We start from the raw sequence: 17646 nt of genomic DNA on the forward strand, positions 1-17646 counted from the left end.
AAAACAGCCTCAATATCAGGTCAAACCTGTGTGGCACTTTTTATGACACCTGGAACAATCCTCTTTCGTTATTAGGGAGGGTATCCAAAGTATCAGCAACATTAAAACAGCAGTAATCTATAGAGTGGGCTGTCATAAAAAGGAAGAGATTGCAGGGTCAAACTCACCTGGATTTCAATGTGCGAATTTATTGAGCCCTTTCTTAACTGAATTTTTGATTTATTTAAAACATCTTAACTGGAATTTTAATATATTTAAAATATATAGAAACCCTGTCTCAGGCTTTCAGCTGTCACAAAGGTTTGACCTCGAAGTGTACTCTATAACATCTCTCTGTTTTGCTAATTATTGGTTTCCAGGTGTGGAATTGAAAATGCAAGCCATAATCGAGCCTCATCGCTCCTGAATGTCACTTGCACCATTCGCTTGTCTGTAGCACCCCCACCCCTCACACCCAGAAGCAATAATCACATCACAAGCATTAGTTCACTGGCTCAACATTCTGAGGAACAGCAAAGTTTAAGAGCATTCAGAGGGGGCCCCAAGCACAAGGCTCTCAGGTAATATGTGCTGAGAATGGAATGATTGTTACATTTAAAATAAAAACTGCTTCTGAGCCCAGGTTATGTCATGAATAACCGGCATGTTGATGGTCTCCATTTGCACTCAGACCCGGTTAGAGTAGTGGCAACTGTGAGAATGGTTGGTTAGCAAGTTTTGCTCCATTTGCACTTGAGAATGTGGCGAGGAAGGAAGAGGGCATTCGTCACAGGGTGAACCTTGGAAAACAAAAGCACACTGTTACAATCAGAAAGTAAAACAGTATATAACTAGAAGTAACACAGTGTAGAGCTGGATGAACACAGCAGACCAGGCAACATCACAGGAGCAGGAAAGCTGACGTTTCGGGTCTGGACCCTTCTTCAGAAATTTCTGAAGAAGGGTCCCGACGTGAAACATCAGTTTTCCTGCTCCTCTGATGCTGCCTAGCCTGCTGTGTTCCTGTGATGCTGCCTGGCCTGCTGTGTTCCTCCAGCTCCACACTGTGTTATCTCTGACTCCAGCATTGGCAGTTCTTACTATCTCTATAACTAGAAATGATCAGAAACAAACTGCACCAACTAAAACACAGCTTCTATGTTCTGGAAGGGCATCTGTTACATCATTAACAACTCATACATATAATACATACATAAACAAATGTTGGTCCATAGTGCAAAATACATCTAGCCCCTGATAAATGGAATTGCTGTTGTTGACTGTATGCCCAGATAACAGAGCTGGTATTACTAAATTAAAAATCTTCAAGACTGAGTTGGCTTCAAGTGGACACACCTAGTGACAGAAGTTTCAAACTTAGTAAAGACCCAGGCAGATTTGATAAAGCCATATCTGAAGTAGTCAGGTCTACGGTATTGCAAGACATTGTTAATACCTGACCAGGCAGTCTCCTTACATCCTGTGGCCTGGCAACAATAAACAGGCTATTACAGCTGACATCCCTCTTGCGTAGCTCCAGATGACTTGAGGAAACAAATCCTGACAAAGTAGGCTGAGCAATCAACAGGGAGCTTACCAGTGTTCCATGCTGCTGCAATTTTAGCCAGTTAAATTCAAACAGTACACCTGCACATTCCAGAAACTTTTGTCACCAATCTGCAACAAAGCTCACCTTGCAGTATTTAGGATGTGACCCCATGAGGGAAGACTATATCCATTCCATATCACTGTGGCAACACTCAAAGTTGGGTTTCCATGTTTGCCAGACAGCAAATTGACTGAATCAAAAGTTACAGAGCAACAATTCATACAATAGGCTGGTTTACATTTGACTGTTAAAAGCAAATTTAATTCAGGTAATATCATGGTTTCAGGGAGTTTGGTTTCTGTTAAGCTTAAATGTAACATGGAGTTTAAGCTCTGTTTGGACCAACCAGCTTTTCAAGCAGAAAGAGCTTCCTCTTGTGGTGACTTCCTCTTTAGATATAGTGATGTAATTAAACACTCATTTCGTATTTCCAGCACTTCCAGGACAACTGGTGACACCGAATTCTCTCAAATAAAAGCAGATGTTGGGTGAAGTAGAGTTAAATAGATTGGTAATTCTCTTTTTAAAGTTTGAATATTCCCCTACCTGCCTTAAAATGAACCACAGCGTGGCTAGCATTTCTATCTCAGAGGTGGAAGCATCTAAAAGGGTCGGACACTTTTATGGTCATCAATTATTGGAGACATTAGGAAAATCTGCCAAGATTGTTCTCCCTCCCATTTTTATGCTCAGAACCTCCTGTATGCCACCAGCTGAAGGGACAGGGAGGAATGTTAATTTTGGGGCATGTTCATAATTTATCACTAGTGACTCCTTCAAACTCTCTCTTGTTCCCATGGCTCATCAAGGGTCCATTCTGCATCCCCTCACCATGGCACAGCACGGCTGAGCATCACTAGCTGTTGAACTAACAATGCAGCCCATGCCAAATGAAGCTTATTGAACTGCAACATGATGCTGTGTTGGACATCTTCAACAATCTTTGAAGAGAGGTCAAAAATCCTCTGCTCTTTTAGCACTCTCCTACCATACATCTGAAATCCCAAAAAAAAAGAACAGGATCTAAATAAGGTAAATCCAACCCTAAGCTCTGAGCTTCCTCAGAGTCTTATAAAGGACAAAGCCTTAGCCCCTTAAAAGGTCAGCCACACAGGGGTCAGTGAGGGATCTACTATGTTGCAAGTCCCCATTATCTCACTTGTACAGGTCAAGTCATTTTTGAATACCAATATAAAATGCGAGGAGCAGACTACTGCTTTGCCCAATTCTGGGTCCTGTGCAACAGGGATGGGGTGTGGGGCGTGTCTTTCTTCATAGAAGGTTGTAAACCAGTTTACCAAAGAGAATTCCCATGGTGGGATGGGTGCTCACCATAATCAGTCAAAATGGGGTAATCTCCCACCTGTTCTGCTTATTCCAGCTATATTGGTACTGCCACCCAGCAGCACCACCAGATGTTCAGCAGCATGAAAATAAAACAAAGAATGGCAGATGCTGGAAAATCTGAAACAGAAACAAAAGCAGACATTTCTGGAGAAGCTTAACAAGTCTGGCAACATCTATGAAGAGAAAGCACAGTTAAGTGCCCCTTGGATAGACCCGAAACATTGGCTCTGCTATCACTCCACAGATGCTGCAAGCCCCGCTTAGTTTCTCCAGCAGTTTCTGTTTTTGCCTAGGAACATGCTTAGACTCAAGCTGGTCCTTATGATATAACTTTCCACTCAAAAATCTCTGGTACACCTTCAAACATTCCCAAGGACATTGAAATGAGATCTGGAAATGGGCTGTTCTTATAATGGGAAGTCATTAACCAGCTTAATACATCTTATCCTGTTTTGGTCCAGTGGTGGAATAATTAATCCTGCCTGATCTTAACACTCTCAGAATATCTTTAGCAAAACAGCTCAGTGAAATACATTAGTAGGTATGCACACTGATGAAGGAGGCCAGTTGTCAGAATACAAAGACCATGATTTTCCAATGGCCAAGCGTACAGAGCCATTGTTTCTTTGCAATTGCTAGAGGATCCAATAAGAAGAAGACATCAATAATAGAGGTGGTTGAAGTGCAGAGCCTAGACTTACCCCAGTTGTATCTCCAGCCAAAAACTTATTTACTGAGCAGTGGAGAAGTTTAGTGCAGGGGCAAATTGCAGCACACTTTATGTTTGGTCTGACAACTTCACAAATCCTTACCATTTTTTGAATCTCCCCCTGGTACCAGCAGTGTCCCATGGCATGGACTGGTTGGCGTGTTCTGCACTGACCCCTCCTGACTGGTACCCAACTGCAGTTTCCTCATGTGACGTATAACAGCTGTGGCATTAAAAGCTTGCTGTTGGAAGACAACAAAAATATCAAGGTGTTACAAATGATGGTGATTAGGGGATGAGTACAGAAACGATGGAAGAAACAAATATGCTGAGAAACTATATCTAGGAGGGTGATGAAGAATATACACATCTCAAAGAATAAGAAAGGATCCCATTCTATTCCATGAGTTATCACAGAATTCCTACAGTGTGGAAGCAGGCCATTTGGCCTATGGAGTCCACACCAACCCTCCAAACAGCATTCCACCCAGACCCCCTACCCTATCCCTGTAACCCTGCATTTCCCATGGCCAATCCACCTAACCTGCACACCTTTAGACTGGGGAGAAAATTGGAACACCTAGAGGCAACCCATGCAGACATGAGGAGAATGTGCAAACTCTACACAGACATTCACCTGAGGCTGGAATCAAACCCAGATCCCTGGCGCTGAGGCAGCAGTGCTAACCACTGAGCTTCCGTGCCACTTTGAAGGCCATGTCTCATTGTTTGCTGATGCTTCATCCTGAGCTGTTTCTCTCAGCAATTTTTTGTTGGTGTTTGGTTTGCCAATGCCTTCTATCCTCAGAGGCAGGACAATGAGACAGGTCTCAAGCAAACTTTAACCAGAGCAGGAATCTAATGCACCGTTCACATTACTTTGAACCACACACTAGCTATCGCGAGAGAACGGATGCACGAAGATACAACTCAGATCTCAATTAGGTAACTTTTATTAAGTTCAGCAATTCAGTGATTTGATAGGTGACCAGCCTCCTCCTGTACCATAATTACTCTATGATAAGCAGCCTTCTTTTCATCAATCACCCCACAAAAAAATAAAATTTCTAAGGACAAAGACTCCATTCCCTGTCCTTAACGTATCTTCCTGAAAATCTCCCTATTCTCATCAGACATAAACATTTCTTCATGTGTCTGGAGAGCTGTTGATGAGTTAAAGCTTCTTTTCTACATGGCTACTGCAAAACACAGAGTAAAGATTTCCGGTCAGATTTCTTGCTTTTTGAAGTAGTGGATCCAAATTGCACAACAAGAGAGGAAATAAAAGATGGTTCATTTAATTTGTTCATTTCTAATCGAAGACCTGAAGATATCATTTGCGTTGCTAAGCAGATAGCCTAAATGTTTAGTAGCATGACCCACAAGCTAAAAGGATAGGAGTAAATCTGTATTAGATACACATAGAACATTGAACAATTTAATATGTTACCGTCCAAACTCTAAACACAACACTGCTCTCAGGTACCTACCTTCCATTTACTCTTTGCAAAGTTCTTTTTGATTTGGGCACTGACAGACTCATGGATGTTCTTATCTAATGCAGTGTCACCAGCAATCCTGCAGGATGAAAGAAAAGGTCAGCATAAGAGAATGGACAAGTGCAAACTGCTATTGTATGTGATAAACGAGCTCACAATGTAACTATACAACAGAACATACGAATACAAGATCGAGATGGAGTATGCTCCCTGCACCAACATCCTTTTTACCGCAGTGTGCACTCTGTTCATAAACCTTTTATCAGCACAGGCAATGAATACAGTTCAGTTAAAACCTTACCATGGATGCTGCAAAGCTTGGTCACAGGTGTAACGTTTGTTTGGGTCTTTTTCCATCAAGTGTTGAATAAAATCTTTGGCTGGATTGAAAAGAATTATAAAACAGCAGTTATAAGATAGCTGACTCACAGATAGTAGGAACTGCTGATGCTGGAGAATCTGAGATAACAAAGTGTAGAGCTGGATGAACACAGCAGGCCAGGCAGCATCAGAGGAGCAGGAAGGCTGACGTTTCGGGCATAGACCCTTCTTCAGAAAAATGAAGAAGGATCCAGACCCAAAGCATCAGCCTTCCTGCTCCTCTGATGCTGCTTGGCCTGCTGTGTTCATCCAGCTGTACACCTTGTTATCTGAGTTATAAGATAGCTGGAGCTTTCCATGATGGGCAACCCAGCTAAATATTCCTATAAACAACAAACCTTTGAGATTGACATCGGGCTGTCGATAGTCAACAGATTTCAGTCATTGCTGTCAGGGAAGAAGCTGACTGGATGGTTGCTGCTTTTTCATGGGAAACAAGTGGAAAACAGATGGACAAGTCCCTACGGGTTACACATTTTCATCTCTCAGTAACTGTAAAGAATTCGTTCTGTAGAAGGGTCACTGGACTTGAAACGTTAACTCTGATTTCTCTCCACAGGTGCTGTCAGATCTGTTGAGTTTCTTCAGCAATTTCTATTACTGTTTGTTTCAGATCTCCAGGATCTGCATTTCTTTGTTTTTAATTATTATGTCTAGAACTTGTTAGCATCATTGCCATGACTCTCACGAACGTGAGTTAGGACAGGCAGGCCATTCAGCCCCTCTATGCTGCTCTGCCATTCAATAAGACCATGGTCTATTTGCGTTTCAAACTCCCCATTCACACTTACCCCCAATAACCTTTGATCCCCCTGCTATACAAGAAGCTATCAACTCTGCCTTCAAAATATTTAATGATCCATCCTTCACCATCTTCTGAAGCAGAGAGCTGCAAAGATCTATAACCTTCTGTGAGAAAAATTCCCTTCCTCTCTGTCCTGAGGGAATTCCTGCTAATATTAAAACAGCCCCCCTTGCCTTGGGCTAAGGAAACTGGAGAAGAGGAAACACCCTTTCCACCTCCACCTTGTCATAACCATTCAGGATCTTATAAACTTCAATCAAGTCACTCCTTACACCTCGAAACTGCAGTGGAAACAAACCCAACCTGTTTTACCCATCCTCATAAGACAACCTACTTGTACAAGGTATCAATTTGGTAAACCATGTCTGAACAGCCTACAATCCATTAAATATGGAGACCAAAACTGTACACTACATTCGAGATGTGTTCTCACTAATGCCCTGTATGACTGAAGCATAACATCTTTACTTCTACGCCTAATTCCTTTCCGACTAAAGGACAGTATCCCATTAGCCTTCTCAATTATGTGCTATACCTGAACAGTAACTCTTTGTGCCCCTTTCTACCAGACTCCCAACCTCATTTTTCATATTAATATTTTCTTCCTTTACCTTGTCTATATATCACATCCTTCTATATTTGTTCCATGCTCCCACTCTTTAAAACCCTGTCTAATTCTCTAGTTATATGATTTGCAAGAACACTAGATCCAGCATGGTCAGGGTGTAAACCACCTCCTCTTCTTCCAGTGCTGCTGCCAATGGCTCATAGACTGGATCAAATTTCTCCGACACAGTCTTTGAAGCCCATTTTTATTTTTATAATTCAATATGCCCATTGCCAATTTGCACACAGCTCAGAGGTAATAAAGCTTTGAGCTTCCACTTTTTAATTTCATGCCTAGTCCCTTAGAGTCTCTACGCAGAACCTCCTTCCTAGTTCTGTTGATGTGGTTGGGGCCTACATGGATCCTATCCCTCCCACTGCAGCTTCCTTGCCAGCCCTGAGCAGATACCTTCAACCCAGGCACTAGATAGGAGACATATCTGCATTGACTCTCACTCTTTGTTGCAGAGAACAGCAATTAGCAACAGATAGCACAAGGAATCCGCTGGGAGAGAACAGCTAGACATTGACATATCAGATCCAGATGGTCTGTATCGCAGGAAGTACAGCTGGGGAAGTGATATTAGACCCAAGATCCTTAATTACTCAAAAAAAAATTGGAAAGAGGAATTATGTAAAAGAGGTGTACTATGAAAATTTGAACACTCTCGTTCCAATACTTGAGTTGAATATCAATTTGGGGAGCTCATAATCAATAGCATGAAATAAACAAAAAGCGAATTGATGTGGTCAGCACGGTTTTGTACCAGGCCGTTTGTTGACTGATTTTGTCACACATCAGGGCTATACATACACTTATTGGCAGAGCATTAGATAAAGTTATGCAAAAAGATACTAGTTTTGAAAATTAAAGCCTGGCTACTGAAGGGAACATAGCTGTAGCTGAGTGGCTCAGGAGGTAGAAAACAAGGTACACAGGTAAGTGAAAACCGAACGAACTGCGGATGCTGTAAATCAGGAACAAAAACAGAAGTTGCTGGAAAAGCTCAGCAGGTCTGGCACGTGGATTTGGATGAGAGCTGGCTCGATCAGACCTCACAGCAAGGGACAGCTATTGCTTAAAGCTGGGGAATGACCAAGTGGATTGTGAAGAAATAAGAACGCTGCTGCTTCCTTCTACATTTAAAAAAAAATGTGTGGAGCATCTCAAAGAAGCAGCAAGTGGCTTCTTCTACATAATTTCCATGTCTTACATCTTAGTCCAGGAGCTAATGTGGAGAAATCCAATTTGCTAGTTAAAATGCACCATTGTTTGTTTTCTCTCACGCTAATCATGATGGTAAGACTCAGGCAGACATTTGTGGTGCAAACTGTTTATTGCCCTGTTTGGAAACTCAATCTGAGACTCTCCGCTGAGTGAACAGCAGTAGCTGGATGTGTTCAGGATGCTGTAGTGAGTAGGGCCTACCTGAGTCTGAAATATCATCCCAGTATGGAGAATCAAATTCATATTCAGCCTTTAGAATCTGCTCAAAGAGCTTTGCATCATTTTCGTCATAAAACGGAGGGTAACCACACAACCTGCAGAAGATGAGACAGAGAAAGCAAATGTCAAATAGGCAACCTTTAATAAACCCTTACTGTTCTGAATAGTAGTAACTTAAAATTAAATATTACATTTTTGATGATGAATCATTCCATTTGTTGCAACGAAAGATATTAAGGTTGGTGGACGGAGAATCCATTCTATTTTTTAGGCAGTCAAGCTATGCAACAGAAGTAAATTACAGGGAGTCCTTACTTAACACTGTCCTGTTCAGTGTTGCTTCACTTTAAAGTTGTTACATTGTTGGGGTCTGAAGTAAGCTTGAGCACTGCAAGATTCATTTTAAGATAGTAAGAACTGCCGATGCTGGAGTCAGAGATAACACAGTGTGGAGCTGGAGGAACACAGCAGGCCAGGCAGCAACAGAGGAGCAGGAAAGCTGATGTTTCAGGTCGGGAAATCTGAAATTTTCTGAAGAAGGGCCCCTACCCGAAACGTCAGCTTTCCTGCTCCTCTGATGCTGCCTGGCCTGCTGTGTTCCTCCACCTCCACACAAGATTCATTTTAACACTGTTTACTGAAGTACCAGACCCCGTTGGGATATTATGAGGTGACCGCTCCCTCTCTCAGACTGGAGGCCACTCCTGGTGCCAGCCTTCTGAATTGCGATCTTTCCCTGTGCCGCACTGCTACCTGAGCTTTGCACTAGGGCACTACGGCCTAACAGGCTACACTCCACCTGCTGAAGCCTGAGTGCCAGTCAACATGGTCTCCATCACCCCAATGCCAGTACTGCCCCCAGGACCTGCCCAGAGATGACAAAGCCACCCTTCCTGGCTGGCAGAGTACCAGCCAAAACTGAGCTCCACAGTGCCCTTCTCTATTGCCCCAGAGACAGCAGCTGGGGCCCAATTACTCAGGGAGATCCTCAATCTGCACCAGGGTCTGGAGGCCTCAACCTGCAGTTCCCCTGCACTGCCCCACCAGTGCAAGCATCCTGCAACCCCGGTCAGCAGTCCATAGAGAGGGAGAAAACAGCAAGCTTAGCTGTGACCCACACCCTGCCGACTGCAGCCAGCAGGAGGAGCTGTCGCAGTGAGTAGGAGCTGTTGGTGGTGGTAGCCAGAACAATGACCTCAATGAGCAAAGACCCCAGTCAATGCCAATCCCAGGCAGCAGTACCCAGGCTCCACTCTCAGAGGGTACACCCCAGGAGATTCATATTTAAATTTATTTTAACAGTTATTTAATAGTAGGAATTCAGCCACTTAATTTACTGCACTTCATCTTACAGCAGGGTCCAGCGGAATATTTTAATGCTTTTTGTTTTGCAAAGGAAGGTCCGATGGAACCTAACTCCAGCCTTAACATTGATTCCGGTCTATGCAAAGTTGCTTTACATAAAGTTGCAATTTTCCAGAATGCGACCACAACTTTCAGTGAGGAGTTCTAGTACTGCTCCACCCGTTAGGTTAGGTGGATTGGCAATGCTAATGCCCAGGGTTGTGCAGGTTAGATGGATTAGCCATGGTAACTGCAGGGTTACAGGGATAGCCTAGGGGTTGGGTCTGGGGGGGGGGGATCCTCTTTGGAGGGGCATTGTGGACTCAATGGGCCAAATAGCCAGCTTCCACACTGTAGGGTTTCTACGATTCTGTGCCACAATGTCTGAAAATGTCCCCATTGGTATCAGCTTCTCATTCCAGGCAGACCTACTAGTGATCTCTCTCTTGGTGAGATGAACAATTTGGAGCCAAACTCGGTGCAGTTTTGTTTTTCTAAATAGGAACAGAGAACTTCTGAATCAACTTGGTGACTGTCCCTCATCCATCATTCCCTACACCTTCCCCCATTCCCCGTGGCATCTTTCCTTGCCAGTGCATGTTGGGATCTGATGTGCATGTATCTTTAAGACAGCATATCTCAAACCACAGACAATCACTGCTCATTTCAACAGAATACCGGGTATTAGCGCCATGAGTTTTTAGGCAGTTTGAACCAGCAGCAGTACATGTTAGCTCCCAGTAAGTATTATCTCATCTCTACACAGGTCAGTTACAATATAGGAACAGTACACTATCTTTCAGTTAGGCTCTTTACTGCCTTCTGGACTTAACACAGGATTCAAAAATTGCAGAATGACATCTGTGCCCATCCCTCAGCCCTCTTTGTTTCCAGTTCTTTGTATAGTTCATTTTGACGTGTTTTTGCTCTCAGATGGTAGCCATTCAACATTCTGTCGCTCACATCTCCTGCTGATACAGAGCATTTTGTTTCTTTGCTTATTCCATTACAACTCCTTTTGGCCCTGCACCACCAATTCTTTTGTTCAGTCTCTCCAGTCATCGCCACTAACCCAGGCCTTCCCTTTACTCCTATTCTGAAGCACAAAGGGACATAGGAGTCCTAATTCAGGATTCTTTTAAGGTTAACTTGCTGGTTCAGCTGGAAGTTAGGAAGGCAAAAAAGCAATATTAGCATTCATTTTGAGAGGGCTAGAATACAAGAGTGGGATCCACTGCTGAGGCTGTTTTAGGCTCTGGTCAGACTGCATTTGGAATATTGTGAGCAATATTGGGCCCCACATCAAATGAAGGATGTGTTGGCCTTGGAGGGAGTTCAGAGGAGGTTTACAAGAATGAAGGGCTTGTCATATGATGAGCGGTTGAGGACTTTGGGTCTGTACCCGATGGAGTTTAGAAGGATGAGGGGGTAGATCTGATCAAAACTTACAGCATTTTGAGACACCTGGATAGTGTTGACATGGAGAAGATGTTTCCACTAGTAGGAGAGACTAGGACTTGAGGGCAGAGCCTCAGAGTGAAGAACGACCCTTTAGAACTGAGATGAGGAAGAATTTCTTCAGCTAGAGGGTGGTGAATCTGTGGAACTCATTGCTGCACAAGTTGTGGAGGTGAAGTCATTAAGTGTGTTTAAAACAGAGACAGATAGGTTCTTGATTAGTGAGGGGATCAAGGGTTATGAGGACAAAGCACAAGAAAGGAGCTGCAAAACATATCAGCCATGAGCAAATGGCAGAGCAGACTTGATGGGCCAAATGACAGAAAGGAGAGTGGAATGGGACCACAACCAGATCAGCCATGATCCTACTGAATGGCACATCAAGCTTGAGGGGTTGAATAGCCTTCTCCTACCTATAAATCCTATGTTCCTTGTTCTAGCATTCATGGCATTTTGCTTTTGGGATCATCCTTACTCATTTCACACAGGACCTTTCAGCCAAGTCACTCACCCCAGTAATGTAGATTGGATTGGACACTAGGTTAAAGTCATTCAAAGAAGATTCAAATCCTAGTCTCTGATGGATTAGTTACTCTCAAATCCATTTGAACTGTAAGATTCATTTGCTCCTTTTCAAGATCAGATTCAGATGAAGATAACTTACAAAATGTAAGAGATGACTCCTATGGACCAGCAGTCAACTGCTTTACTGTAAGGCTTCTGGGCCAAAACCTCTGGAGCTGTGGGAGAAATTAGAAAAGGATGGATTAGCAGAACTGGTAACACCGGTCTCCGCTGACAGAAAACAAGCAGAACTGAGCCCTTGAAGGCGCTTCTACATAGGGGCATTACCACTATCTCTAAGTTAGGAGGCCTGGACTCAAGTCCCACCCACTCCAGAGGTGTGTTATAACATCTTGGAATAGGCTGGTTAAAAAATAGCTACATCGAATGTAAGCCAAATCTTAGCCCCTTTCTTACTCAAAACAACTCACCCATCTCCATTACTGCCAAGTCTGTTTTCCTGTGCATTTGTCTTTCATTAACAGTGAATTATATCTCAATGTAAATCCCTGAGCATTTGCAAATAAAAAAAGGGTTCAGCCATCCGAGGGAACTTTGCTATAATGTAACTCCCTCACACCATTACATCTTTTTAATGAGACACACCATCTGCTGGAGGATTAAAGGCAAACGACGAAATGAGAAAACCCGACCTCAATTGAGGAAAAAAACCTTCAGATAAAATTGTCTCTAAGCTCTGCAAACAATCAACAAGGCTGAAAGAAACTGGAGTATTTCAATGGCCTATTCATCTGGCTACTTTCTTAAATAGAGATCTTAATTCGCTGAATCCCAAATGGTGTTAATGCCTGGGCTAACAATAATCCTGGGGAAATCTTTTCCAGATACAGGTTTCTTACATTTAATCCTTTTTTTTGAGTTACAAGTAAAATTCTCTCCCAACTTATTTTTTTATAAGTTTGCAAGCTGGAAAATTGTCAGTTTGAAGAGGTTGTCCTCCCATGGATACCATCCGTCTACAATCCACTCAGACATACCTCTGTCCCCACAGTCTCACTACACACTAACCTACCTTGGCACAAACACGTTAGGTGTGGAGTCTGTTTCACATGCACCACCCAACATTTCTGGACAGTATTTAACATCAATTTTGCACTCATACTTGTGGCTTGGTCTGAAACCAGAAATGTAGCTGGAGCATTGGCTCAAATTAAACATTCTGCCTCTGGTTCATGGATTGTAACTACCCTGTTCATCCACTGAGTGTGACCTTATTGAAGTTTTCATCCTGACAGATAAGACCCTGGAAGAAAACTAATTCCACAAACTCTTGGGCAACAGCCGCTTACAAAGGCAAGAAATCAGAGAAAGAATCCTTTAATGGGGAGGCAATGGCCCAGTGGTATTATTGCTGGACTGTTAACCCAGAAACCCCAGTAACGTTCTGGGGACCCGGGTTCAAATCCCATCATGGCAGATGGCGGAATTTGAATTAAATAAACATTTGGAATTAAGAGTCTAATGATGACCATTATCGATTGTTGGGAAAACCCATCTGGTTCACTAATGTCCCTTAGGGAAGGAAACTGCCATCCTTACTTGGCCTGGGCTACACATGACTCCAGACCCATAGCAATGTGGTTGACTCTTAACTGGCCAAGTCAATGACACCCTCATCCCATGAATGAATAAAGAAAAGAAATAGCAATTAAGGCTGTTAAGAAGTGAACTAGTGGCCACTTAAGGATCTGCATTCCCCATTAGTTGAGTAAAGTGGTTAGAATGGGAATCCTAAGCCTAGATAGTTCAGCTGGTATAGCAACAAATTTGGAGGGCTCACGTAGTGCAATGGTAATGTCGCTACCGCTAAGCCAGGAGGCCTGGCATCAAGTCCCACTTGCTCCAGGGGTGAGCAATAACATCTCTGAACATGTTCTTGAACAAGAAACATCTAAATTGGGAAACCATGGTAACTTGCCTGCTGACTTGGGCAGGCTGGGAGGTTCTCCACTTCAGATAGGAGAACTCTGAAAGCTATACCCCTGACATTGCATCTGGTTGTTTTCTCAGGGCTAAATGTAATGCTGACATTGTAAATCAGTAAATCACTGCATCACATTAGATCTGGTTTGATGCAGTGGGCTGTGTGGACTTACCCACGTATCCTGGGGTACCACATGCTGTGGACATCACACTCCCAGTGCCCTCAATTTTCGAGAGGCCAAAGTCACTGATCATTATTTTGGAATCTTCATCAACGCTGTAGTACAGCAGGTTCTCAGGCTGTGGGTAAAATGCAACAAAAACCAAAACACTCACTTCAGTCACCAAACACCAAAGAGTCTCTCTGCAGAGCTAAGCACAACACAGAGCATACGTTACAATGCAAAACTGAAAAAGAGAGGATCAGGAGGGATGTGGACAGAGCAGACAGGGAGAAAATATTCCCGCTCACAAAGGGATCGAGAGGGAGAGAGCGTAGATTTAACGTCATGGGTTAAAGCAGCAAAAGACACAACGAGAATCAGCCGGGAGATGAAGGATCTGGAATTCATTCAGTCAGGATGCTCAGAGGGAATTAGACTGTTTGCTAAAAAGGAAAAATGTGCAGGGTTATGGGGAGCAGGCTGGTGAAGGGCACCAAGTGAAATGTTTGAATGGGAGACTTGATGGACTGAATGGCCTCCTTTTGCACTGTAACAATTCAATGATTCTGATTGGTTTAGGTTATTAGCTGTAAACTGCTTGCAATGCTCAGAGATTGTGAAATGTCTAAATAAACACACGGCTTCCTTTATGTGGGTGCGACAGCGCTATATATGTTTTTTTCTTAAAACCAAAAACCATAAGACATAGAAGAAACAGGCCAATCAGCCCATTGAGTTTGCTGCACCATTCAACGAGATCATGGCTGATCTGATAATCCTCAACACCACTTTTCTGCCTTTTCCCCATATCCCTTGATTCTGTCACCGATTAAAAATCTGTCCATCTCAGCCTTGAGTATACTTCATGACCCAGCTTCCATGGCCTTCTGCAATAAAGAATTCCACAGATTCACAAAAAGAAGAAATTCTTCTTTTATTGTCTTAAATGTGTGACCCCTTATTCTGAGATTTTGCCCTCTCGTCCTAAACTGTCCCACAAGGGGAAACAAACTTTCCATATCTACCTTGTCAAGTCCCCTGAGAATCATATACATTTCAATCAGGTCGCCTCTCATTCTCCTAAATTCCAGTGAGTACAGTCGAACCTACACAATCTCTCCTATAAGACAGTCCCTCTATATCTAGGATCAACCTGGTGACCTTCTCTTGACTGCCTCCAGTGCCGATATATCTTTCCTTAGATAAGAGGCGCAAAGCTGTTTACAGTATTTGGCTGTGGTCTGACTACTGCCTTGCATGGTTTTAGCCGAACCTTCTTACTTTTATACTTCATTCCCTTTTTAAATGAAGGCCAAAATTCCAACTGCCTTCCCTATTGCCCGCTGAACTTGGTTGCTGGCTTTTTGTGATTCATGGATGAAGATCCCAAATCCCCTCAGTTCTGTAGCTTTTTGCTGTCTATCTCCATTTAAATAACATTCAGCTTCTCTATTCTTTCTGCTAAAGTGTGTAAGCTCACATTTCCCCACTTTATATTCCATCTGCCCACTTTACCTGCCTATATCCCTCTGCAGGCCCTTTATGTCATGCTCATCCCATGCCTTCATATCCATTTTTGTGCCATCTGCAAAATTGGCTATAATATGTTTACTTTCTTCATCCAAGTTATTCATATATACCGCAAATAATTGTGGCCCCAGGTTTGATCCCTGTGGCACTGCACGATAGCTGAGAGAGTTCGGAAGAAAAAAAGTTAAATACAGTTTCCAAACTGTGAACATTTGCCATAGTGGCCACATACCTTCAAGTCTCTGTGTACAATGCCCAGTTCATGCAGGTATGTGACAGCATCTAGGATTTGCTGGATCAACATGCTGGCATCTTTCTCTGTGTAGAAGCCCTTGTCCACTATTCTGTCAAACAGCTCCCCACCAGACACACTGGGAAAGATCAAGGGAAACACAATGATAGGGCGTAGAATGCAAGACGACATTCAATGTACAGCTCCTATGAAGCACAGTGGAAAATCCACTCCTCACGCAGAAGAGGACAAGGCCCATGTTTCACATTATTGGAACAAACGCTTGAGCCTTGCCTAGGCAGTGCGAACAGACATCATCCAAATGCAGTGATGTACCTTCACCATGATGTACTGTTACCAGGTGCATTGAGGCTATTGGCACTGGTGAAATAAACTCCAGGAAAGATAAGCAAGCCAATCTTCTTGTGTGACACTCTTAATTCGCTGCCTCCACACACCTAGCACCACCTGTCAGGCTTATACCCACTGACACTGGTGTTCAATCAAAATGTTCTCTTCATATGCAACTCAGCTTTGAACAGACAGCAAACTACAGGTTTTTTCTACCTTCCCAACAAACTATCCACTTTTACTAAAATCCTAATGACAAATAGACAGTGCAGCCTACAGGACAAGCCAAGTTATTACAAGTAGAATGTCCTCATCAATGCACCCAAGATATTTTTTGGCTCGGTTTTCACCCAGAACAGATTCTCTTCAGATCCTCATTTTCTTGCTTATTTCTTTATTTATTTAACTTTATTTCTTTATTTTTCTGCTTTGTACGAAGAAGAAGGACAGTATTGTCTAACTTTTAACTTTGTTTCTTTATTTTTCTAAGATTTTGTTCCTGGGTAACTTTGTACCTAAGTTGGTGCTGGGAATGGCGACATTGTACAATTTTTACTGTGCTCCTGTACTTCTTTGCTTGAGTAAGTGTGACAATAAAATCTAATTCTCATTCTAATGTATTCAAATAACTCCTTACTGGCTGCTGGGAAAGTTCAAACTATGAGGTATACTGACAAGATGGTTTTGAGATTTGGATGGATTACTGAAAGTAAAATATAAATAATTCCTTGTACGGTGCAGCCACCAGCCTGGTTCCCTACCTACAAAAAGTATCTAGAATTTTGCAGGAGTTAACAGTGTCACATCACTTTATGTTTCATTCCAAATGGAAACTGAACGAGGAATGCTCCAGCAACGGGCAAGGTCCCAATACTCATGTTTCTTCTGAAAATCCAACAATACTATTGTCGGTTAAATAAATCACTACAGCCTCAGGAATTTAAAAAAATGGTAGGTACTTATAGGCAAGGAGAAAACCGAGATCATTGGTTAGTGAAGGAAAGCCGTATCCAGTGTCAAAGATGGTGCTGCAGGAAGGGATGCTCTTGCGATCAGGGAATAGTTTTTATAGAAACTCATGCACAGATCATACAAGTGGAAACTAGCTCCACTCACTCTGTTGCCAGTGCAACCCCCTCCCCCACCTCTCTTGTGGAGTCAGCCTACAATCTGCTCCTACTGGGGCCTCAGTCCCTGACTATTCAAGAGTAATATTTTTGCTCTGAGTGCAGTTAGAAAGTGGAATCTGCTGCTACAGGGCTCGAGACAATTAGCAAATGCACATTTGATTTGATTTGATTGGATTTGTTGTTGTCACATGTACTGAAATAAAGTGAAAAGTGTTGTTTTGCATGCTATACAGGCAGGTCATATCATACAAAGTGCATCAGGGTAGCAGAACAGAATGCAGAATACAGTGTTACAGCTGCAGAGAAGGTGGAGAGAGAGAGATCAACATTAACATTTGAGAGGTCCCTTCAAAAGTCTGATAACAGTGGGGAAGAAGCTGTTCTTGAATCTGTTTGTAGGTATATTCAAAGTTTCATATTTAAGGGGAAGCTAGGTCTTTGAAGGAGAAAGGAGTATAAAGATGTATCAATAAGGTTATACAAAGTAAAATGAGAGAACACTCTTGTGGAGCAATCCCATTAACACTGAGCATGTTGAGCCCAACAG

At 42.8% G+C, this 17646-nt stretch overlaps 1 protein-coding gene across 1 annotated transcript; it reads right to left on the minus strand.

The window, feature by feature from the left end:
• On the minus strand, positions 1-15757 carry LOC109921423 (calcium/calmodulin-dependent protein kinase type 1-like; the record flags this gene model as incomplete). Its single annotated transcript, XM_048592698.1, has 8 exons — positions 1-779; positions 3748-3886; positions 5135-5222; positions 5445-5523; positions 8365-8477; positions 11849-11924; positions 13866-13992; positions 15619-15757. Coding segments are annotated over 8 exons (874 nt in total), but the record flags the coding sequence as incomplete, so codon positions are not given.
• Between the last annotated feature and the right edge of the window lie 1889 nt (positions 15758-17646).

This window comes from Rhincodon typus, unplaced genomic scaffold, assembly GCF_021869965.1.
Source record: "Rhincodon typus isolate 14 unplaced genomic scaffold, sRhiTyp1.1 hic_rhity00001681, whole genome shotgun sequence".
Taxonomy (NCBI): Eukaryota; Metazoa; Chordata; class Chondrichthyes; order Orectolobiformes; family Rhincodontidae; genus Rhincodon; species Rhincodon typus.